This window comes from Rattus norvegicus, chromosome 5, assembly GCF_036323735.1.
Source record: "Rattus norvegicus strain BN/NHsdMcwi chromosome 5, GRCr8, whole genome shotgun sequence".
Classification (NCBI taxonomy): domain Eukaryota; kingdom Metazoa; phylum Chordata; class Mammalia; order Rodentia; family Muridae; genus Rattus; species Rattus norvegicus.
The window spans coordinates 152122056-152147721 of NC_086023.1; the positions used below are offsets into that span (position 1 = coordinate 152122056).

Here is a 25666-nt window from a genome sequence, read left to right on the forward strand (position 1 = left end):
ACACTTCCGGGGCTCTTTGTCTCCTCGGGGCTCTTTCAGAAAATGTCATCGTGCCTATTGATTCTGGTAATGCTCGCCAGGGCTGCCTTCTGTGGAGTGTGGAAAGCGATCTTCCTGCTCCAGAGGCCCCTGGCTGGTGGCACAGGGGATGTGGCTGAGTGCTGTTTCCTTTGGCCCTGAAGTCCCCATCCCTGAACCCCCTGCTGGTCACCCAGCTGCAGGGGCTCTCAGCAGCCAGGGAGAAGCGCACCAAAGCGACCTCGTTCTTTCTTTCGAGGTGTCTATACGGTACCGGGTGGGACCTGGAGTTCTGAGCAGCTGAGAACTGAGAAGCTAGGCGCCCTTGGTTCCTGAGCAGGGCAGGAGCAGGGACTTTAAGCTACATCTGCAAACATGGTGTTTATGCTCAAAGAACGTCTCTCCCAACAGACATGCCCCCCCTGAGCCACGATGAGCATCCTTTAGACCCCAGGGGGCCACGCTCTTGCTCGCTCTTTCCTCTGTAGGCATGTTTTGACGCACCACGTAAAGGTTACCCTTGTGTTGTTCAAATACTGATTTCTCCGCCCGCATATCCTGTTTCAATCCAGACACGGCACTGTAATGCTTAGTCTAGAATCTCCTGTCTCAAGTGTGTGTAAACAGTTCTTACCATTTATTCTCTGCCTTGTCAATAAATGCTGTTCACCCAATGGCTGGGCAATGGTGGGTAGGACGTCCACCAATCAGAGAAAAGAAAGAGGGAGAGGGGGAGAGAGGTCACGAGGAAGGGGGTCATGGTAGGAGACCATGGGAGCACAGCCGAAGCCCAAAGAGCCAGATCAATAATGATACGCAGGTGTCATGGATGGGGCTGGGAGGCAATCAGATTAGCATAGAAAGGAAATATAGATGACTTCACTGCTCAGCTATTGAAGTGCAGCTTTGAATAAATATTGGTTTTTCCTGTGTGGTTATTGGGGAATAATATAAGCTAACGAAATATGGCCGCTCCTTTAATCCACTGTCATATTTATAATAAAGGCAATTCATTTACACTCCCGTGGGTATTTCTGTGCCATGTGCCTCCCCCCACTCACATTTATGTTTCTGGTGTGAGTGTAGAAGCAGCCACCCTCGGGAGCCATCCCTTCAAGAGCAAGTTGAGGGGTCCTCGACGTGGTACATGTCAAGCTCAAGCACCTGTTAGGAGGTCCACACAATGTGGACAGTGTCTGGCACACAGGAGACAACGCCTGTGACCCCAATAATGGCCACAAGGGAAAGTGTCACCATCTGGAGAGGGAGCGTGATCCGGTCCCATTGAATGAGTGACGTGGATTCAGAATCTGAGGAGGCCATGACTCCTGACTCCCAGGTCAATCCTTTGCCCACTAATCCCTGTGTCTTGTGCAGTCCCAGACTGGAGACTTTCCGTCCCTGTCCACCCTAGCTGGACCCATAACATTGGTGTGGGCTGCAGAACAGAGACACCATTCCACAGCACTGGGGAGGCAGCAGGGAGGGAGAGGCTGATGGAGGAGGACTTTAATGCGAGAAGCATTTGTGGGTGTCCGGATTCACCCCCACAGAGGAGGCAGAAAGATCAAGATCCCTGCAGACCAGGACTGAGCAGTGGGTAGTGCAGGAGACTAGGAGAAAGGCGCCATGCAGGAGGCTAATGTCAGCATATCAATGACAGCAAGGGCTGGCAAGGAGAGCAGAGAAACCAGAGAGCTCTCACCCAGCTTGGGGCTGCCAACGGGTTTAACCACTCTGCGAAACTGGTACCTTCCCAGTAAAGCTCAGAAACTGAGCGGTATGATCCCAATAGAATATGGAGTGTGTCTCACACAACCACCTGCTATTCCCACCAGGAAAAACAACAACAACGACAACAATGACGACGTATCCAAAATGCTCTTCGTCCTCGAAGACTCCTGGTGGTAATGCAAACTAGGCTAGCCCGATGGCAAACAGTCAAAGGTCTGTACTGTTGATTACCGAAACAACCCAGCACTTGTGACAAATCCAAACAATGGGAAAGTAGTCATCAATAAAGAAGACTAAAGGGCCAATACATGGGACTCTGTGGATGAAACACAAAATGTACTCAGAGAAAAAAGCCAGTTACGAAGACCAGCTGTTACACAAACCATGTATTGGTTACTTTTGTTGCTATGAAAAAATGCTTACACAACATCTTAACAGCAGGGAGCTTTACTTTGCCTCATGGTTTCAGAGGGTCTCAGGCTATCTTGGCAGAGGAGACATGTGGTGGGGGTGACTCAGTCCACACTGCAGGCGCTCGGGGTGCCATCCCCAACATGGCCCGCACAGGTATACTCTGCAAAGCCCCACCCCTAGCGGTACTCCTACCATTCGGAACCGCCTCTGGAGGGCTCCACAGCCTTCCAGATAGCATCACAAGCTGGGAAGCAAGTGATCCAAAACAGAAGCCTGTGGGGGTCTGTTCAGAGTCAGACCGTATTATAGCATTTAAATAAAGTGCTTAGAATTAGCCAGTCCACCCAGAGTTAGGATGGGAAGGGAAATCGGATAAGTAGAACCATGTGCTCATGAGTATGGGGTTTCTAGGGGAGATGATGCAAATGTTCTAAAATTAACTGGGGCAATGGCTAAAACCTCCATAAATACACCATGCACCATTTCACGGAAAACGAGAAGTCATTTACGGTAGCTAATACATAGTTAACAAATATCAGAAACAAAAGTGGCCAGCAGCAGAATTGGCAGGAGGACCTGATAAAGAATCAACTACTGGGCTGGAGAGATGGCTCAGTGGTTAAGAGCACTGACTGCTCTCCCAGAGGTCCTGAGTTCAACTCCCAGCAACCACACGTAACCCAACCATCTGTAATGAGATCTGATGCCCTCTTCTGCTGTGTCTGAGGACAGTACAGTGTACTCACGTATATAAAACAAATAAATCTTTAAAAACAAAAAATAAAGAATCAACCACTGTTTATAACAGAATGACGAGCATAAGGTCCATGACTAGAAGGCGCAGGACATAAAAGTTTAGATCAGACAAAAAGAGTCCTTGGTGTCAGGAGTCAAAACAGCAGCCACCACTGGGCACCCAGTGACCGTGAAGAACCTAAAGAACCAGGAACCCATCTCTATCTTGGTCTGCACGGCTGGTCCGCAGCTGTATCTGTGCAGATCTCACTGTGGTGTGTGTTTATGATTTTACTGGGCAGATGTTCAAGTAACACCTAAGAGTTTCAGTGTTTTTTTTTCCCTCTAGCAAATGTTTTGTGGCTTTTCCTCAAGACACATAATGACAGAGCAAAGAAAATGGTCTCTCAAATCCAGCCCCGTGAACCAAGGGTTAATTGGGGTTAGTTACATGGGCACCAGTGATTTAAAGGCAGCTGCCTCACCCCAGCAAGGTAACAACTCATGAAAGTGGCATCCCTGGTGCTCCCTGCTGGACTTGCAAGTGGTACAGCTGGACAGTCTCCCCTCCCTAGCAACTGTCACTGCTGATACAACCGTAGGGGTAGGGCTTTGAAAATCTTTTAAGTTTCAGGAGCTTCCTATGGTTTGTGAGTTTCCTTTACTTCCTGGGTCTTAACCACACCTTCCTCCAACAGGAAATGCTTCAATCTGAGGAAAGAAATGGGCAGCAATTACATATAAGAAACAATTCCAAACAATTCCATGTTCCAAAGTCGGGGTTCAGATCCAGGTTGCCAAGCATCAGGTGAGAGTCCCTGCCCCTGGATACCATCCTCCCATCCTCGGGCACCAGACCAGACCAGACGTCTGTAGAGAATCCTATTGGCATGGCCACGGTGTGAATCTACATTCCAATGAGTCACAGAATTCGCTGGAGAATTTGGCAAGTGCGTGCCATCAGCGTGGTGAGAAGAGAGGGGGCTGGTTGCTGTGGCTCAGCCTTGTTTCCAAGGAAAGAAAGGTCTTCGGAGAGTGGGTGGAACACGCTGCCATGGGGAGGGAATGTCAATTTCAATATGAATCATTTCATGCATGGCAGTAACTCACTCTGGGAATAGATACCCTGAGTCACTGGGCTCCCACAGGAGGAGGACTTGTTGCTTACATTTTGGATGCCAAGAGAATCAGCAATAGCAGAGAGAGGGAGAGAGAGAGAGAGAGAGAGAGAGAGAGAGAGAGAGGCAGAGAGAGACAGAGAGAGACAGAGAGAGAGAGGGAGGCAGAGAAACAGAGAGAGAGAGAGAGAGAGAGAGAGAGAGACGCAGAGACAGAGAGAAAGACAGGAGACACAGAGACAGAGAATGCACCTGATAAACAACCAGGAGCCCAGAGGCAGAGACCCTGCGCACAGGTCCTTTGTGTGGATGCTGACAAGGCTCAGAGGATATTGTGGGCTCTGGTGACAGCCTGTGCCAGTACTGGGACAGCAACCCAGGCCTCTCGCCTGAGAATTCTTTTTACAACAACCTGCTACTATATTTTCTAAAGAAATAAATTCTGCTCTGTGCTAGGGCTTTTAAAGGAAAAGAAAAGGACCACGATGCATCTTAATTAGAAACTGCTTGGAGGAGAAAGCGGTCTCAGGGGGAGTGAACGGGGCCCTGCCAGTGGCCGGCCAGCTGCCCGTAAGCCTGAAAACCCAGTGAGTCATGCGGTAGAGGAATGTTTATGCTGAAATCACCCACAGTGACCTGAGGGGCATTCTGACCATCAGAAGGTGGCTAAGGGACTGTCATTCAAGGTCCCAGGGAGACCTCAGGGGGCTGCAGCACTTGTCCAGTGACTGTGGGTCCAGCTTGTCCTTTAATGTGGGGGACGAGGGGGACACGGGGGACGCAGAGGACAAGAGAGGCGGCTGACTTTTCACCCAATTACCCTCCTCGAGGCCAAGGCACATCTGCCAGTGGCCTGAGTTTCTAGTTCATTTCCTCTGTGCCTTTCCACCCTCTGGCCTCTGGATGGAGCTTGCCGGGCTTCCAAAGCATGTGACTTCCTGGAAGGGTGCCTGCTGCCCCAACAGCCTGACCTACTCTGTCCAAGGAACGACAGCGTTGCCGTTCGATCGCAAAGTTGATGACAGTCATTTCTCAGAGCAAACCCCAGCCCAAGTCAGGAATGTGTGCACAGTTTGCCGGAACAGCCAGCTGCCCGGTCCAAGAACTGTAGATGTTTTTCTTTCCCCAGAAGAAAAACTCCAGAAAAAAAACAAAAACAAAAACAAAAAAACAGGCCATAAAAGAGAAGCAGTATTTTCACCAGACAACTTGAAACGCTATTACTTAACCGAAGGGAAGAATTAGGCACTGGGGGGCAGGGGGGCTGGCAAGATGGCTCATGGGGTAGAGACGCTTGCTTCCAAGCCTAATGTTCCCTGGAACCCCTATGACGGAAGGAGAGAACTGATTCCTCAAATTTGCGACCTGACCTCCCCATATGTGCCGAAGCATGTGTGTACCCACATACAACCACACACATGAATACACACATGTAATCCTTTTTTAAAAAAGACATCAGTAAGGGGACAGGTAGGTGCAATGGAGAAAAAAGTTCTTGTATGTATTAATATGCAGGCATCTGTGTGCCTGCGTAAGAAAGGCAGAGGGCCACCTCAGGTGTCTCTAGGCCTGTCTACCTCACTTCTAGACACTGTCAAGTAGACTAGGCTAGCTGGCCAGTGACACCTCTTCCCTGGACCCGCCTGTCTCTGTATCCCCCAGTGCTGGGGTTACAAGCATGCGTCACATGCCCGCCATTTTTAACATCAGATCTGAGAATTGAATGCTTACACAGTGTTTAACTGACTGAGCATCTCCCCAGACCAGGCCAGAAGCCTCTTAATGTTTGATGCCATTCTGTGTGCCGACCGTCCAGCCTCACACAGAGGTAAAAGGAAACGTGAGAGGAGGGGTGGGTGTCTGGGGAGTGCCAGGGGTGGAATTTTCCAGAACCAAACTCAGAGGCACGGTAGAGATGTGGGCAAGCCGGCAATGCTTCCCAGACTCCTCGGTTGGCAAAACTGGCTTCTCCAAAGGGAGCTCCATGGGCTGGGGAGGAGCGGCGTGTGCAACGGTGTGCGCCTGCACCCAGGAGAGTGTGAGCAGCATGAGGTGGCACTACTAAGCCACACGCCCCACAGCAATTGTAAAAGTGACACCTCTGGGTCTGGATTTATTTGCTCCTCGACATCCTATTTGCTCGTTTACAAGGCAAAGATGATTTTTCTCTCTGCCAAGGCCGAACGCGGCCGGCCCGTGATCTGAAAATCACACCGTACTCATTTCGCCTCTTAACTCACTCAGGGCTATAAATCATCCCCTCGATGGGGACTGGGCCGGCATTTCTATAGAGGAATCCGTGGGCAGAGACAAAATCCAATGTGGGGCTCTCACAATCGCCCTGAGGCTCAGCCTGGAGCTGGGGAATATCACTTTTAGTGACACTTCTATCCTCTCAGGCGAAGACTCGGGACCAGATTTGCTGACCAAGCAGGACAGCCACTTCCCCTGGCCTCTTTGCTGATTCTGAGTGAGTGTGCTTCAGGCAGGAGGTCAAGGCCGCTGAAGGGGATGAGAGAGCGGAGTACGGCCGAGCCAGCCTGGGAACAAAGAGGAAATGGTCCAGGCAGAGACTGTGGCAGGCTGTTCGTTCTTTGTACAATATATCAAGAGCCCGCTGCGTGCCAGACGCTGCTCTTGCCTGGATTAGAATCAGAGTCGTTATTATTAATTAGCAAGTAGAATGCTGACAGCGGCTTCCATTTAACGAGTGTGCGCGCGGGCAGGTGTTGCGCCAGGTGTTTAACACATCAGCTGCCTCTGATCCCGGTACCGGATGAGGCTGAGGCTGTACCCATTGCACAGATGGAGAAACTGGTGCAGAGAGGTCAAGGAATTAACCCCAGGTTTGGAGGACAAGTAAGCGGCAGACCCAGGATTCAAACCCAGGCTGGCCTGACTCTCAAACCCCTGCTCCTTGCAGCTCAGCCCAGACAGCCAATGGCACGGCTGCAAGCAGATATTCCTGAGGTTGCTGGGCAGATTTTCTAGGTGGGAGACGAGTCTTTTGAGCTCTAAAAACTCCGCTCATGTCCAGTAAAGACGCTGAGGGACAGGTGATGAGGACCCTAGCTGTGGTGGGTGGAGGAAGGGGGGGAGATGCCTCTAACCCTGAGGCAGCTTTCTGTCCTGCTACACTGTGTGCACCTTACTGTAGGGCTCTGGAGCCTACACTGCCAAGTCCTGGTAGCTCTGTCCTCTTGCCTGTGAAATGAAGCACACTGGGTCAATGCGGGTAAATGACACCTTACGAGGGACAAGAGTGCACTGGAGCACAGCTCTGGTGTCTGGAAGGAAGTGTACTTAGAGCGAGTAGGACTCTTGGCCCCAACCTACACCTCCTGAAAGACGGTTTTATGAAGCTCTGAGCTTATATACATCTGGTTGTGACCTGGCCACAGTGGCAGGCCACAGGTGACAATCCGGTTACTCTCCGGATGGGTGTTACGAAGTGCAGTGGATTGGGATGCCAGCCACTAGGGTTAACCCAAGCTGTCACCTCCAGCAAGTCCCTTCTCCCCATGCCGAGCCTCAGTTCCCCTACTCTAAACCAATGGAATAGTTGCACCATCAAAGGGCCCCTCCGGCGGTAACAAGGCTCTGTCCTGTGGCGCTCCTGTGAGGAAGGTGCTGAGTTCACACTGCACAGACAGAACGGTGAACGATCACCAAGTGCAGTCGTGACTGGCTCACGCAGAGTCCGAAGATGGGGTGTTACTGATTGCCTGCCCTGGACACCCCAAACCTTCTGTTGGCAACAGGCTGGTTTATCCCCTGCTGCTGTTACAGGATTCTAAGACACTGCACGAACTGGCCAGGAGGAGCAGTGCCCACTGTGTTCCTACCAGGGGCAACAGAGACGGGATGGGGACAGCCCTTTGGCCCTTACATGGGTTTCTGGGTCCAGGGAACCTGGGCGTGCCCCCACAACACAGGATCGGCACAGTTTGACATCAGGGCCCTTCCTACACTAGGACTGCAGCCTATGTGCTAGGCACGTGCTTCTGTTTGTGTGTGCTGGCCACTTCCTTTAAAATCAATCCTGGGAAGGAAACACTGTTAGGGCCTCGCTGGGCAGCTGGGCAAACAGGCCCAGAGAAGTTAGGAAACTAGCCCAAGATCACACAGCTAGGAACAGCAGAGTGGTATTAACTCCCCGCCCTCTGGCTGTGGAGGCGGGGCCTCTCAGTGAGCTTACTTCTCAGTCTCCTACTTTCTAGGTGTAGTGGCTGGCCTTTCCACAGGCAGAGACTGGGCTTTTGTACACCAAGCCACTTGCTCTAAACATGGTGGCTGCCAATCTGGGGCTGGTTCTTCTACCATTGCCACCACACAGACAGACAGACAGACAGACAGACAGACAGACAGACACACACACACACACACACACACACACACACACACACACACACACACTCTGTCCCAGGCTGAAGACTGGCCTCTGTGACAGGAACAGTCAGAGCAAGTGACCATGTGCCTCCTTGGTGCTTAGGGCTGGGTCCTGTGCACATCTCCCTACTAATCATCTCGGGAAAAACCGGCAAGATGGCTCATCAGATAAAGGCAGCTATCAAGAAATCTGACAACCAGTGTTCAACCCCCAGAACCCGTGTTATAGAAGATGACTAATTCTGCAGATCTCCACCTGCACAAATTGTAATCTGTGCTCCCACACACAAAATAAGCAAATAAAATGTGTAAAATGTATAAAATAATTATGATTATCACAGGCCCAGGAAACTGAGGCCCTGCCCTCTCTGCCAAGAGCCATGCAAACTTATCTGGACCTGAAGTCCATGCCTCTCTGCCATCCAGTTGGGCGGTACGTGTCCCATCTGGCAAACTTACAGAGGAAGGGAAAGCCACGTTCTATGGCCTGAGTGACAGGCCAAGAGTTGACTGTCTTCTCTGGTAACCAGTGGGGCATTGGGAGTGTCTTCCGGTGGGGCCTGCTGAGCCGGATGTGGATGAGAACAAGCTACTGAGGACAGTGGGATGCCTCACGAGAAGGGGCTGGAAAGACATCTCAGCAAGACGCTTCCGCCCTCAGAGAAAGAACGGCTTTGATCTGAGGAAGGATGGGACAGCATAGGGTGGTTGGCATGGGGAAGGGCCACACAGGGAGACCACACTCAGGCAGTGGCCATTCTCACCACAGCTCCTGTATATCTTGGCAAAGGGGGGCACCAGTGTGAACTCAGGATCCTCCTCACATGCAGGCACCCAGAGGATCCCCAGGACCAGATTGTGGGAGCCTGTCTCATCTGAGCACTGCATACAGGGGGCTGGGCAGGATGGATCTACCTATTCCGGCCTACCCTGGGGCATCCTGTGTCTACGGGGCTCAGGCTCTGGAAGTCACTGATGGCATTAGAGACCACCCCACAGCCCCTACAGAGTCTGGGAAGGAATCAGGAATGTGGTACAGGGCTGGATTTGGTGATTTGTTCTTTCCATTGTTCCGGACGCCTAGCAATTTCCCTTACAGAGTGAAGTTCTGAAGAGCTGTGCCTTAAACCCTACACCCTGGGGACTGCACCAAATGGAGCCTAACTGATCCCAGTCCCTCGTAGAAGTGCTTCCTGTAAAACTAGACAACAGCTGGCTCTATGCTGACACAGTTTCAGACATAGACACCCAACCAACAACATCAGTTCCCCTTTACAGAGAAGAAAGGGGGACACTTTCTTATTACAGTCCCACTTAGCCCGCTAGTCCACGTTTCAACAGCTTTGGGAAGAGCCATGTCAGCTCCCTGTCCTCGAGGCTGAGCTGATGGTGGCAGGTGGCAGACACCCAGTGGCAGGTCTCTGTGCTGGAAAGAGGAGGCAGCCGGACTCCTGTCAGAAGTCCTCATACTTCATGCTGAGGCCCAAGACCATCTCTTCCCCCAAACATCCCAAGAGTCATCTCTAGGAAGTCATGCCTGAATGGTTATGTCTGGAGTGAAACTCTTACACTATTCTTAACGGAATAAAACAGAAACAACCTTTGTCCATCAGTGAGGGAGTCTCATGAATCACGGCGACACATCCATACAGTTAGCCAAACCAGTAAAGTCCTTTCATACGAGCTGAGGAGACCGTCGTCCCAGCCACTCAGGAAGCAGAGGCTGGAGGACTGTCTGAGCCCGGGAGTTCAACTTCAACCTGGGCAACACAGGGAGAAGCATCTCCAGTACTCACTATGGTTACTATAGCTTCATCTCTTTAGATAGAGTTTATGGAGCCCTGGCTGGCCTAGATATCACTCCGTAGACAAGGCTGGGCTCCAACTCAGAGATCTGCCTGCCTCTGCCTCTCCAGTGCTGGGTTGAAAGCATACGCCACCACGCCTGGCTCAAAGATTTTTAAAAACGCAATACAACTACTCCGTGACAGTTAATCTTCACTGTCAACTTGACTGGATTTCAAGATCTCAGTGAGGCACACTTCTCTCTCGGTGTTGCTCAGGGAACACACTGTATGAAAAGGCTGAGTGCCTCTCACTGCTCCCTCACTGTGGAAACAATAACAACACCCCTTCACATTCCAGCCCCAGCCCTTTCCCACCAAGCCAGACTGTGTGCCCTTAACCTGTGAGCCAAAAGAAACCCTCCCTTCCTTCAGTTGACGTTTGTCAAATATCTGGCCATAGAAATGAGAAAACCGACCAACGCACATTCTTTTTTGTTTTGTTTTGTTTTTGTTGTTTCAAGACACGGTTTATTCATATAGCACTGGTTATCCTGGTACTCAATCTGTAGACCAGGCTGGCCTCAAACTCAAAAGATCCCCTGCCCTTTGCCTCCTGAGTGCTGGGATTAAAGGCCTGAGCCACAATCACCAATGCCAACACAAAAGTCCCTCCCATGGAGTCCAAACTGTATAGACAAAAAATGCACAGAGGGAAAACTGGAAGGCCATGGACAGAGACGCTAGCAGCGTCGTCAGCAGCGACATCAGCAGTGGCTGCATTTATGAGACAGAGCAACTGCAATCTGTTTATTTTGCCCACTTTCTACTCTTTGGACCCCCTTTCCTCCTCCATTCATAAATGCACCAAGTTGCTCAAATCCATATCCCTCGCTCCTGCCACAGGGGTGACTCATCCAGACAGGCAGGGATCCCTGCTGCTGACTACTGGAGGAGAATATAGGTCTGGTTTCCATTTCTTGTAATGCCAACCCAGATCCTGGGGGGGGGGGGTCCACACGCAGGCCCCAGCCTCAGGCATCCAGCTACCCTTCAGGTTTCCCTGGGGCTTCCGTATCAGGCTTGCTTCTCTGGATCCAAATCCAGCAGCCTGCATTCCTTGGGAGTGAGGAGTGGGGAGTATGGTGCTGCCGTTACCCATTACCCGGTGTAGCGAGTCATCCTTCCTTTAAGGAAGGAGATGCTCAGGCTGTCCCCAGCGTCTTCTCTCTAGAGGGCCCATGGAGCGGGAGCTAGCACTGTGACAGGTAGAGGTGTGACATCCGAAACACGGCTGAGCTTGCAGCCTTCAGGAGATGCAGAGGGGGCTCTGGGCTCAAAGAAGGCTGCAGTAGGGAGGGGGCACAGCCAGAAAGGGCTGCAGGAGAAACAGAAGGGCATGTGGCTGCTGTCACCAGGCAACATGAAGGATGTCTAAGGCAGCCCGAACGGGGCCTCTCTAGACACCTGTTGGCTCTCTCTGGAGACAAAGCCTCCTTGCCACCACCGTCCATAAGGTGTATCTACCCAGTCTTCCATGCTCCCCACCCCTCACCATCCTCACCTTCCCAAGCTCCACTGCTCGGAGGTGAGGATGTAGGAGCGGACAGACGCACTTGGGTTCTCTGAGTCCAGAGAAAGCTTGGGAGAGCCCAGGAAAGGATGGACCAAAGTGGAGCTGCTGTGCTCGACTCCCGGGGGTCTGTGTCAACTCACCAAACATGCTGCCCTCGAAGCCGTCCTTTGTGAGTGGCCGAAGCTCGTTCTTCCCCATCGCATAACGGCGGTAACTCTGCCACGAAAACCGCATCATCTGCGGGAAAGAGCAGGGGACCAGGCCCCGGTGAGACGATGCTGGTGGCCAGTGGCACCCACCGTACCCCTCTTCCAAGGTCTCAGCCTGACTTTAGTCCCAGTCAGAGCTGCGCAGACAGCCGCAGTCCCCCTCCAGGTCACGCCACACACACCGAAGACCACGCATGGGTCTCCCAGGAGGAACCTGAAGCGTTGACTGGATTCCGGCTTCCTTCGAGGCGAAGAGGAAAACCAGAAAGAAGAGGGGAAACTCTTGGGCGGGGAGTGTGGTTCAGTGGTAGGAGACTGCCCAGGAGAGCTGTGTGGAAGCCAACATGTACGTGAGGAGCTGGGTCAGGAATGAGGTAACCGGCCCAGACTTCGGGAGTGAGAGGGTTGGGAATGGGATGTACGCTCTCTGGTTTAGAAGTGACAGGTCTGTCCCCAAAAGACACTGAGACTCTATGGGGCCTGACTTAGGCTCCTTGGGCGCTAGCTGGTCATTGTCATTTGTTATCTGTATGGCTGTGGGGCAGGAGCTCCTTGAGGCCAGACACTATACCTGCCTTGCCTCAGTTTTCCTGACAGAACCCAGCCCGGGGCATTGTACACACTATCCGAGTGCCTGAGGACCGTCACTCAGTTGGCTCCTCAGGAGGACCGGTGCTTGCTCCTTGGTTACACTCAGCCTGGAGGCTGAGGGACACGGGGACAATCTGCCCACCCTGCTCCTGAGTCCCACAGTCTCCCTCATTGCTTTTATACTCCGTTCCTTTCACTTCTGCAAGGGAGGGTCCGCGGGGTCGGAGCTCTGGGGTGACAGTGGGGCAGGGCAGGGCTTTCTTGGTTTTTGAGACAGGGTCTCATGTAGCCCGGGTAGCTCACTCTACTGCCGAAGTTTAACCTTAAACCTCTGGTTCTCCTGTCCGCCCCTCTCCTGTGGTTCGGGGCTGGGAGCAGGGTGGTCTATATGTTAGGTGAGCAGGCTGCTAACCGAGCCACTACATGCCTTCAACCGGTCCCCATTTCTCAGTGTTTTCAAACACTGCCGTGTCTTGGTTTACTCCGTTCTGTGTTTCCTGCGGCAGCGCCTGCCTCTAAGGCAACCCTACCCCCTCCCCGTGCTCCCAGTGGTCTGCCTTTTCCCTGGTACCCAGGCTTAAAGGCCACCTCTTCTGGTAATCATTGCTGCTGTGACCAACATCCACAGGGGTGTGACCTCACAGGGGTGTGGCCTGGACTCTGACCCGCAGGATGCTCTAGCATCATGTCCCCGCGTCCCAAATGATGACACCAAGGCTCCAAGAAGGACAGCACAGCTAGCCAGACTGGAATGTGTCTTGTCGCCCAGAGCAGTGGACCCCCATCACACATAGCCATTGTGCGGCTCTCTGCTCCCATGGTTTACGCCAGCTTCATGGCAAGAGCTCAGCACGGGTCTGGAGGCCCGCCCCCACTCCTCTGTTATTTTCTACTTATCTCGAATTGGCAATAACAGAGAATAATTGTTGGGTATGCGCGTGGAGGAAGAATGGAGTCCCTCCCTCCCTCCTCTGCACCCCCAGCCTCCCTCCCTCTCTCCTCTGCACCCCCTGCCCCTGCCCCCGCCGCCATTGCCGTTGGCAGAGGGGTAGGCAGCAGCAAGCAGATCTCAGAGCACAAACCACAGCAGAGCTGTGTGGGCTGCCGTACCCCACCCTGAACCAACCCCTACGTGGAAAGAAACGAGTGTTCAGGAGGAGTCATGAGCCTCCCAGGTGTCTCCCAAGGCTGTCCCTGCCAGCTGCATCAGTGGAGAAGCACCGAGGTGGCCAAAGGCACAAATGATCTCCGTGTCACCTGGGGATGGACTGGGAAGGCACACAATTGTCTCTGTGTGCAAACCCTCAAACACGCACGCGCCACCCCTCAGGCTGAGATGCTTGGGCACCGGATGAGCGTGCACACACCTAGCAAGCGCCTGCTAGGGCGTGGGCTACGGTTTTAGCTGTATGTGGAGGCAGTGTTCTTTCAACAGCTCCACCCTCTCCCCTCTCCCTGCTGCTCATCTTCCTTCGGGCTGAGGGAGTCGTCAGTCCCAGCACCGCCTGAGGCAGCCCACGATCCGATTTCACCTGCTTACATGGTGTGCTAGAGGCCAGTCTGGGCTGCATGAGACCCGGCCTCAAAAGCAAGCACAAAGATACTCTGGCGCCCGGGATCAAGGGTTGTTCCCACTGCCATCAAATCAGCCCCGTACCCCCCTATTCCTGTGTCCTGCCTACCACGCTCTGGCACTGGCACATGGAGGAGGCTTGTGAAGTATTTGCTGAAGCACCAAATGAAAGAACAAACAGAAAAACTGGCCCTGCAACTTAACCGGTGGGCAGGAGGCCCTATGTGAATTCCATGATATGGGTGGGAACCAGCCACTGCCAAAGGGCTGCTCAGAGAGACAGTCTTCAGAGGAGTCTGCTGGGTCCCAAATGCTGGGTCAGACAGGTAGGGATACAAGGTGAACACCAGGGGACCTCGTTCAAAGGCGTGATGTGATCCTAAGATCCTCAAGACCCCATAGGTCGTCACTCAGGCTACTACGTCCTGTCTCCCCCACGTTCCTAAGTAGAGAATTAAGCTTGCTCTCCTTGAATACCCCACAAATCCTTCCTGAATCCATCTAATCTGTTCTCCCCTTGTCAAGAAGCATCTTTCACACCACACACACTCCCCTCAGGGACCCAAGTCTCCTGTCCCCCTAGCTGAACAGTCCTGTCCTGCTATGTCAACAGGTTCCCCCCAGCTTAACCTCCGAGTCCCCCATGTTCAGTCACAGCACCCTCTGTGACCACAAACCTTCCCACACCACGTTCCCCTCCGGTACCCTGTGATGTCATCACCCATTTTGATAAAAAAATCAGACACACAGTATCAACCGGCCTTGGCCACCCTGCAGCTGCCGGTCTGCCCTTTGTCCCTGGTGACACCCATTTCACCAGACTCTGTCTGCCACATCTGGTGACACCCATTTCTGCCTCCCATCCTACGCTATCCTAATCTTTGTGGAACCAGATCTGACCGTGCAGTTCTATGTCTGCCTGCTTCGGGCAAACTCAGCCTAGACGGGCTGGCATCTGTGTGCCAACCCAGACTTGGGGCGTAAGCGAAAATGGCTGGGCTGAGGGCGAGGAATCACCAGAGGGCTTCCTCTTGGATCTAGCACCACTTGCCAACCTTCAGGCAAGGTGGGCAAAACCCATCTCTCAGTGAAGGAAAACGGGTTCAGGCTGGCAGGATTGCTCTTGGAGAACTCACTTTGACTGCCTCTGATCCTTTTTGTTCTAAGCTCTTGCAAATCACTAACTTGAAGCCCTGCATAAGGACGCAGAAAGATGACAGTAAAAGCAGTGGCAGGGATGCAGGGAGACGGGAGGCCTCATCAATGACGGGTAGTGATGGAGATGGGCAGGAAAAGGTTCCCACGTGGAGCGGTCTGGTTTCTCCTTCTGTTGTGATAAATGCTGTAACCAGAGCAAGCTGGAGAAATTACAGCTCCACGTCATAGTGTATCACTGAGGAAGTAGGGACGGGAACTGGAGCAGAGCCCAGGAGATGCACTGTTGTTACTGATTCACTTGCTCACTTTGGAAGCCTGGGAATGGTGCTGCCCACGGTGGGCTGGGCCCCTCCCACATCAACCAACAGTCCAAACAGTTCTCCGCAGACCACAGGCCAAACTGATGTAAGCAAGCCCACCACGGAGACATTCTGATCCTAGGTGATTCTGGGTTGTGCTGACAATAAAAACCAAGACAGGGGCAGTTAGCATTTAACCCAGTCTTTCTAGGTAAGATGATCACGAGTAAAATAACTATGGGGAAAAAATGTGTCAGCCTAGGAGGCCCAGGAGGTCCATCCTCAGAAAAGCCTGCTGGTCACGCTGGGCTTGAGCCAGCCTCCGGGTAGATGAATTTCTTGAGTGTTCCACACCTGGCTGACTGGTCAGGAGACCCACTGAACCAAGAAGACACAAGTACACTTACACGGAGTATCTCCTTTTCTGCCCATGGCCTGGGATTTCAGGACATGTTTGGCACAGGGTGCTGACATGATCAGTCTCTAAGGAACGCACACGGTAAGGGTCCCTTGCACAGTCGCAATCTCATGCTGCAGGTGCATCCTGTGTGGTTTCCCTGGGGGTGTGGGGGAAGACACTTGAAAGCTGCACCTGGTACCCTCCACACTGCTGTCCCGCAGTGGCTCCTTGGTTAACTTTGTCTCGTGCCCATTGCTTTAATAAACCACACCCGTGATTGAGACCACGCACTGAGCCTGACAGCAAGACCTCCTACTGAACCCCTGACTCCACGGGTCCTCTGCATTCTTGAGGACCCCTAGCACACAACCGGAATTCAAACATAATGTCCTAGTTAGTGTCGGATGTCAATTTGGCACACCGAAAGTCTACGGAGGGAGTTTCAACTGATGGGCTGCCCAGATCGGATGGATCACGGCCATGTCTGTGAGGATGACCTTCACCAGTGTGGGCGAGCCCAGCCCCCCGTGGGCAGCACCATCCCTAGGCAGGTGGGTTGCATGATAGAGCTGGCTAAGCATCACACCAAGGAATGAGCCAGCGAGCAGCACTCCTCCATGCCTTTTGCTTCAGGACCCGCCCTGAACTCCATCACTGCCCAAGTTGCTGAGACCGCCATAGCAACCGAGTGAAACTGGAACACAGACAACCACATAGAAACGTGGGCACAGGCGCTCGTGGCAACACTATTTTAAACAGCCAGAAAGAGGAAATAAACCAAAGGCCTGTCGACTGGTAAACGAGCCACAGGCTGCGGTGTACCTATCCGAAAGAATATTCGGTGACCATAAAAAGGATGACAGAACGTAGCAACGCGGATGAACACCTGCAACCCTGCATTAAGGAAAAGGAGCCAGGCCCAGAAATGTATCTTAGTGTATGATTCTAATTAAGAGTGATGGGGTTGGGGATTTAGCTCAGTGGTAGAGCGCTTGCCTAGTAAGCGCAAGGCCCTGGGTTCGGTCCCCAGCTCTGAAAAAAAAAGAAAAAAAAAAAAAAAAGAGTGACACTCAGAAGGGAGTACTGGTGACAGAGTGGAGCGCTGGCTGCTGGAGGTTGGGGAGCATGAGGGGACGAGACTGCCATTGGGGACGAAGGGTGTGTGAAGGGTGTGCGCGTGCGTGCGGAGGTCAGAGGTCAACATTGGGTGTCCTCCCATAGTATTTTCTGAGACTGGGGAGGGGGGTGGGGAGGCTCTTACCTGGCTCACAAGTTTGACTAGGCTGGCTGGTCAACAAACCCCAAGTGTCCTGCCTCCCTCTTCCCAAGTACTGATCACAGATGTATGTCGCCACTAAGCCACTAGCGACTGCTGACTACAGACACATGATGCTGCTAGCGACCCGCACCCGTGTCCTCATGCTTACAATATAAAAGCGTTTGACCCACGGCCCCCTCCCCAGCCCAATAGCACACTTTTTAAAAGGTGGTCTTTAGGAATTACATCTCAATGAAGCCACTACTGATTTACATATTAAAAAAAAACCCTATGTGGCCAGAAGTAGCTGCCACATGGCACGTAGAATCCAGCAACCCCTCAGAGATATTTCTGCCCCTAAAATGCCTCACCTGGACAAACCCTAAAGACACATCAGAAAGGAAGATCAAGAAACACTCACAAGGAAGGAGACAAATTAGCCAGACCCCGCTACTCCGGAAGCAAACACCATCTGGCAGTGACTATGGATGCCTAGGGGGAAGGGTGTTATAGAGGCCAGACAGATTTGAATGAGGCCTCCGGAACAGAGAGCACCACAGTGCTAACATTCTGGTTCTAACGGGTTTTCCATGGTGCTGTGGGAAGTGTTGATCTTACTGAAGACGCACAGCTATGTATTTAGGGGCCGTGCGTCTGCGGCATACTCTCAGACGGTTCAGAGCATAGATAGACGTTTATACATAGATAAGAATGAACGAGAGAAAGCACGCATGCATGAGGGAATCGTGCTGAAGACTGACACCACGTTCACTCAGTGTCCGTCCCATTGAATTCTACTTCCCAACTCTTTTTTTTTCAGAGCTGGGGACCCCAACTCTTACCCTCAGGTCTTCCCACCCCAGAGCCTCCCCAGCACGGCAGGCTCTCGACCAAACACAGCCTGTCCTGTAGAAGCCATCAGACAAAGTGGGGACTGTCCACCTGGCTGTTCTCTTGGGATGAGGCTGCCATGTTCAAATGGACTGTCCATTCTTAATGGTTCTTACTTTTTAATGAAAGGGTCCTTTTACAGTTTCGCTCACTTTCCAGAAGATTTGCTCCGTGTCGACCTTTCTGCTCCTTCCTTAGGTTCCTCTGGGCTCTGTTCTGTATCCTCAATGCCCCCTTCAGCATGTGTGGTTTAGATGAGGTCCGTCCCCCACGGGGCCATGTGTTTGGTCCTCAGTGTAACAGAGCTGTGAGGTATGGCACCTCTGAGCTGTCGGGGGCAGGTGGAGGTGACCATGGCACAGGGGCATGACCCTGGGAAAGGATCAGTGAAGGTCTTGTTGGAGGGGGTTGCCTCACTGGGCAGAACTGGCTGCTGAGAAGGGGGATTATTTTGGAGTTTCTTCAGATTCTTGCCTCCCCCTTTTTCTCCTCTTCTTCTCTTCTGCCCACCTTACACACTCCCTTCTCTTTTCTGTTCCTTCACACGATGTGGTTCAGCAATGTGGAGTGGAGCATAACACTTTTGGTCTCCATGACTGCGAGCCAAATTGATCTTTTTTTTTTTTTCTTTTTAAAGTACCCACCTCAGGCATTTTGTTATAGCAGCACAGAGAAGACTGTGACTTTTTTTTAAATAGATAATTTTTTAAAAAGTAGGGTTGGTTCCTATCCACACAACTGTCTATAATTTAATCTAGAAGTACACGGACTCAAAGTAGAAAAGCAGACGGAAGGGAAACGATTACCCATCATTCAATCTGATCACGTTCCGACTTTGGCGTCTCGTTGCTCCCAGTGAATACAACACAAACACACTCGCGTCGTGACAGACACTTCCTAAACAGCACTGTTAATGGCTACCTAACAGCCTGGAGCACCTCCATCAGCTCCTACTTCATCTGCCTGCCCAACTGTAGACATTTCTGCGAGTTCTCGTTTGTAAGGCAACGCTACGGTGCGTATCTTTGTACACGAAACATTTCAAACACTTTCCTTCATCCAGAGTCTCGTCAGAGGAAACAGATGAGGAGTTATTAGCGTGTGTGAAGTGCTCAAAGATGACAGCTGGGGAGGCTGGGGCCGCGGCTCTCTTTGTTGGGTAAAGCGCTTACTGAACGAGCGCAGGGACCTGAGGCCATCGCTCTGGCGCTGATGGGGAAAGTGGTGCCCAGTGGCTCGTGCCTCTAGCAGCAGTGCTCGGTAGAGCCCGCCAGGGCTCATTGACCAACCAGGCTGTCCAGAATAGCAGGCTCCAAGTTCCGTGAGAGACGCATTTCCAAAAATTAGGTGGGAGGACTAGAGAGACGGCTGGGTATTTGCTGCTGCTGCAGAGAACCCAGTTCAGTTCTAGCACCCAAGTCTGGCAGTTCACACCTACCTATAACCGTGGCTCCGGGGGATCTGACATCTCTGACCTCAGTGGGTGGGAGCACGCACACTGTCACACATATGCACACGGCAAACACTCAAAAGTAAAGTAGATTTTTTAAAATGTAAACAGAGAGCCTAAGTAGGATGCTTGACAGTAATTTCAGACCTCCATCCATGCATGCACGGACAGGCACGTGAACGCACACACACACACACACACACACACACACATATACATACATAGAAAACACATACACACATACACACATGCATACAAAACACATATACACACATACATACAAAACACATACACACACATACATACAAAACACACACACATGGAGTTGGGGATTTAGCTCAGTGGTAGAGCGCTTACCTAGCAAGCACAAGGCCCTGGGTTCGGTCCCCAGTTCCGAAAAAGAAAGAAAAAAAAAAAAAAGACTGAGAAGCGAAACTGTACACAGATATTTTAAAGTATGTCTTCCAATCTTTAGCGCCAGGCAAGGAATCCTCATTATGTGCCATTATGAAGAAAAGTAAGATATCGAATTTTATGGCGTGAAATCCACTGTGCCTGCCCCAGGCTGTTTTCTTATAGCACCCAGGACAGCCCGGGGTGGGCCCATCCACCAAGGGCTGGGCTCTCCCACATCAATCACTAAGAAAATGACCACAGGCTTGCCCACAGGCAATAGGGTGGAGGCATTTTCAATTGATGTTCTCTCTTCTCAAATGACCCTCTGTCAAGCTGATACAAAAACTCACCAGAACAGGCTCTGGGGTTCTGGCTGGCTGGGACCTACGTCTGGGCTTCTCTTCCTGTTACTCCTCTTGCTGGATAATGCCCAGCTCCAGACACCGTCCTCTGTCTTAGCAAACCCCCGCTTGGCTGCATCCACCCCATAGTTTCTGTGCTCGCCTTTCATCCAGGGCAAGACGCTATTCCCTCTGTCTTTCATGTTAACAGCCTTTATTTTCGGTATTGCAAACATTTCCAGATACCACTGTGGGGAAGTCAGAAAATACAGGTTCACACAAATAAAAATCGTCGAACACCTCACCCAGAGATGTAATCACCATAAATATTTTTCTGTTTTTCAAGTCCTTTAACACATATATAAATTTCCTGACTTCGTGCCATACATTTTGATAGCTCACTTTTCCACTTAATGGCACATAATGAGCCTTCCTTGCCTGGCGCTAAGGAGTTGAAAACATACTTTTAAATATCTCAGACTTTGTTCTTCTTGGTCTCAACTGTGCTGAAGTCACAGTCGGGACAGACTGCTTGGCCAGTAAGCTCCAAGGCTCCATCTCCGTCTGCCTCTCCAGCTCTGCAGTCACCATGCCCGGCTTCCTTTATGAGCTCTGGGACTGACCTCGGTCCTTATGCTTCCGGGATGCTCTTCACGGACAGACCCGTCGCCCTAGTCCGAGTGACTACAGAGGTCCATTGCCTGGCTTCATTCTCACTCTTCTTCCCTACTGGTCCCACGTAACTTCCTGAACCCAACAGGGTGTTCCTTTCTTCCTCAGAGGCCACCTCTGGAACTGTGTCCCCCCTGGCTCACAGACCCCTTTTCTCTGCTGTGGGTTGTTCTGAGCTGCTCAGCGGTATGAACGCCCGTGCCTGGAGAGACAGCAGATCCTCTTTTCTGCAGGAGAAAGCCTTAAGAACTTCTAGCACAGTGATACCTTGTGCCTGCCTCCACCTGTGTCACCCACGTGGTGGCCTTGAGTCGTGGCTCTGGGCTCAGGGGGATGTACTTGTGTCCATAGACAAAGAACTAGAGATATCTTTCAGTCTGACTCTATGGTAGCACATGGCTCTCCACCCTTGTGTGCTCAAGTGAAAGGAAGGCTGTGGGGTCCGCTGACAGGTGCTCTCTGAGTAGACGAGAAAGGCTTTCAGAGACCCTGGGAGGCCACGTTCTGTCTGGCATGTATACGCATGCGTGTGGGAGTGCACACACACACACACACACACACACACACACGCGCGCGCACAGATGGTGACTGCCCCTCCTTAAGTCTGACGTAGCTGCCGTATCCCAAGCTGCCTCCACTCCAGCCACTCGTCTCACCTTAACCTTCCTATCTGGTTGGGGCAGGTCACTTCTCCAATCCTCACACAGTTCTCATGATATGTGACTATGAGAATAGATTGTGTCTGGGGCCATGCGTTAGTTAGGGTTTCTACTGCTCTGATAGAACACTGTGATCAACAGCAGCCTGGGGAGGAACTGGCTTGTTTCAGCATCTCTGAGCAGGGGAGCATCTTACTGACTTCCCATGCCTTGCCAGGCTGCTTTTGTTGTTGATGTTTTGTTTGGTTTTTTGAGATAGGGTTTCTCTGTGTAGCCATGGCTGTCCTAGAACTCACTCTGTAGATCAGGCTAGCCTTGAACTTACAGAGATCCACCTGCCTCTGCCTCCAGAGTGCTGGGCTTAAAGCCACCACCCAGCTGCAGGTCTGTGTCTTTAGGGACTGTATTCTGCACTAAAGCAAGAAGGTCCATGAGACAGAAGAACAAGAGTCGGACCCCAAGATATCTCTAGTTCTTTGTCTATGGACACAAGTACATCCCCCTGAGCCCGGAGCCACGACTCAAGGCCACCACATGGGTGACACAGGTGGAGGCAGGCACAAGGTATCACTGTGCTAAAAGTTCTTAAGGCTTTCTGCAGCAGAAAAGAGGTTCCGCTGTCTCTCCAGGCACGGGTGTTCATACCGCTGAGCAGCTCAGAACAACCCACAGCAGAGAAAAGAGGTCTGTGAGCCAGGGGGGACACAGTTCCAGAGGTGGCTTCTGAGGAAGAAAGGAACATGCTGTTTGGGACAGGAAGTTACGTGGGACCAGTAGGGAAGAAGAGTGAGAATGAAGCCAGGCAATGGACTTCCGTAGAGTCACTCGGACTAGGGCGACGGGTCTGTCCGTGAAGGGCATCCCGGAAGCATAAGGACCGAGGTCAGTCCCAGAACTCATAAAGGAAGCCGGGCATGGTGACTGCAGAGCTGGAGACGGAGACGGAGATGGAGCCTTGGAGCTTACTGGTCAAGCAGTCTGTCCCAACTGGTGACTTCAGCACAGTTAGGACTAAGGAGAACAAAGATGGCTGGTGCCCAAGAATGACAGACAAGGTTGTCCCCTGGCTTCTACACACACACACACACACACACACACACACACACACACACACACACACACACGCATTAGACTCACATTAGACTCACCAGCACAGCAGGCTAGGCCCAACAATGGCTCAAACATACCTGCTCTTTCCCAATTGAGGAAGGGAAAAGGGTTTTCTGGTCATTTAAGGCCACAACTGGTGTCCTCTGTCCTCACTGTATGCCTTACTAGCACCACCCAGCACTGACACCAGCCCTGTCTACAGAGCCAGGGGGAAAGGGTTTGGCTTCCAGTGACACTGGGATCCACAGACTGTGTGCACAGATTGGAGCCGTGGGTGGTGGTGGCTTCTCTCCACTTTTGTGCAGCCTAAGGAACCAGCTGCTGGCTAGACACCCAGGAGCCACCCCTGCTGGCTTGTCTTCCTTTTTTAAAAAAAATTATTTATTTTTAAATTAATTGTATGTATGTATGTATGTATGTATGTATGTATGTATGTATGATAGGGGTACATGCCATGGCATACATTTGTGGGAGGATCAAAGAATATCTTACAGGAGTCATTTCTCTATGTGGGTCTCAGCTTTGAACTTACATTGTCTTGCCCTGGCAGCAAGCCCCTCTACTCTCTGAGCCATATCACCAACCCTTGTTTTCTTTTCCTCCCAGACAGAGTTTTATTTTGTAGCTAACCTAGCCTAAAACTAACCTAAAACTCACAATGTCACTCAGACTGGCCTCAAACTTGCAGCTATCCTCCTGCCTCAGCCTCCCAAATCCCACAATCATTGTCTTGACCTAGCCAGGCTCTGAGTGGAGCACAGGAGCTGACTGGTAACCTGAACAAGGCTGTTTTGTAGAGCTGCCCCTGTGAGGGGACAGGGAGGGGCTACCCACTTTTCCTGCCCAGGTTTGCAGGCACAGGGACAGGAAGTGACAAACAGTGACTGTGGTACGGCCTACCTGTGGCCAATCAAGCCCTGCTTACTGCCTGTGGGGACCTAGACCCGAGCCACTGGAGCTCACCCAACTCATGGCTGTTCAGGCACCATGGCTGACTGTGGGTCCCAGAAGATGGAACTCTTTGCTACCCCAGGTGTGGTCTGGGACCAGCAACTGGGCACACCATGAATGGAGGCCACCCTGGACACCACCCAGACCTATGTAAGTCTGCCTCCGTTTGCTGGCTGTGTGCCCTTGCCGGAGTGTTTCAACCTCTCTGAGCCCAAACTTTCACATCTAAAATGAGAGAGAATGGTTGACTCTTAGGTAAAGTGTTTAGCACGATGGCTGGTGTACAGTGCATGCCCGATGAGAAGCGGCGGGAGGACATCACATCCTGTTAATTATCCATTAAGCGCTTCCCCACCCACTTGCAACATCAGAATTCCCAATGAGTTCTTCCACAGGCCTCCAAAGCCATTCTCCACACTGGAGCAAAAGCGGCTATTTGAAATACAAATTTATTCCTAGCTCCGTGCTACCCCAACATACTTAAAACACTTTCATCAGAAGGAAAGAGCTAACTCCTTAATGAAGCCGTCAAGCCAGAGTCCCGCCCACTCAAGTCTCCAGTCAGTTCCTCCTTCTTGATCCCATCAGCTCGGAGCTTGTTCCTCATAACCCCTCCTCTGCCACAGGACCTTTGCATGTGATCATCCCCGAGAAAACATCCCTGCCTTTTTTCTGCCTGGTAAATGTTGGCTCTCAACTTGACACTTTTGGGGCAGATGGGGAGCATGGTTTCATGTAGCCCAGGATGGCCTAGAACTCATGATGTCACAACGTAGTTGAGGATAACCTTGACTTCCTTCTCCTGCCCAAATACCATACATGTGCCCAACCACACTTGGTTTAGTTGTTACTGAATCCTTGCTAGCTTCCTGGATCACCCGTGTGTAGATTGGTTAGAGTTCAAACGTAACATTGATTGTGAATCACTAGTTCATATCTAGTTCCCCACGGAGCAGAGCTCTGGGCTCCACTGTTCACAATCAGCCCTTGCACTCAGAGGTTCTGCAAAAACACATGTACACTCAGTGTCCCCAGTGAGTCACGACACAACCGGAGACCCTGGGTCTCAGGTCAGAGAACCACAGAGAGGAAGAACTGCTTGGAACAAAACCCCCCAGAGCCAGGATTTAATATGCCCGTCAGGTCTCATCAGAGGACCAGCACAGCAATGGCTCTTGGGAAACCTCCCTGGTGAGCAGTGTGACTGCTACACCTCTGAAGGCAGCCACTTAGCAGCTACACAGAGAGCCTCCCCAAGAGCAAACCTTGCTGGGCTGCCTGCAGAACGGAGGCCTTCATGCCCCTCCCACTGGCACAGGCCATGTGTGAGAAGGGGCAAGAAATCTGGAAAAGGCAGGGACAGTAGCATAGGTGAACTTGGCTGAAGGGAAATCACAGCCCTGTGGAGACACTTAGTGTAAAACCTCCAGGAGTGGGCGGACTGGCCAGCTTCTAGAATGCTCCGTCTTCCTCTTTTTCAAACCTCCTGATTATGTATGGGGTGGGGCGTACCCCATTTTCCAGAAAACAAAGCTGCACATTCACAGGCCGTCCTTTAGGGCCCACACGGTGTGCACTACAAACACAGCAAGCACACTTGGTGCTCCCCATGCCTCTGGAAGGTGCTCTCAGGAGGGAGGGAGGCAAGGCAGGGGAGAGCCCAGCACTGGATCCCAGCTCCACACAGCTGTGTGTCCTAGACTGGGTGTCTCCATCCCGTGTTTCACAGCCCATGGCTATCCACGTTCTTCATCCCTCCACAATCCCCCCCATCTCACACAGACACTCACGGACACGCACACAGAGAAACACACACAGATGCACACTCGCACTCACACACACACACACACACACACACACACACACACACACTCCTTCCCTGTCTCACAGATCTTGTGAGATTAGCACATCACCGTGCTCACCGATAGAGAAGGAAACTG

At 51.8% G+C, this 25666-nt stretch overlaps 1 protein-coding gene across 2 annotated transcripts in view; it reads right to left on the reverse strand.

The window, feature by feature from the left end:
• Man1c1 (mannosidase, alpha, class 1C, member 1) overlaps positions 1 to 25666 on the reverse strand; it is a 139899-nt gene that overhangs the window by 64217 nt on the left and 50016 nt on the right. For both annotated transcript variants that reach the window (XM_063288064.1, NM_001108687.1), the window contains exon 2: positions 11909 to 12005. In XM_063288064.1, coding sequence (XP_063144134.1) covers positions 11909 to 12005 — 97 coding nt within the window. The remainder of the gene's footprint in view (positions 1 to 11908; positions 12006 to 25666) is intronic.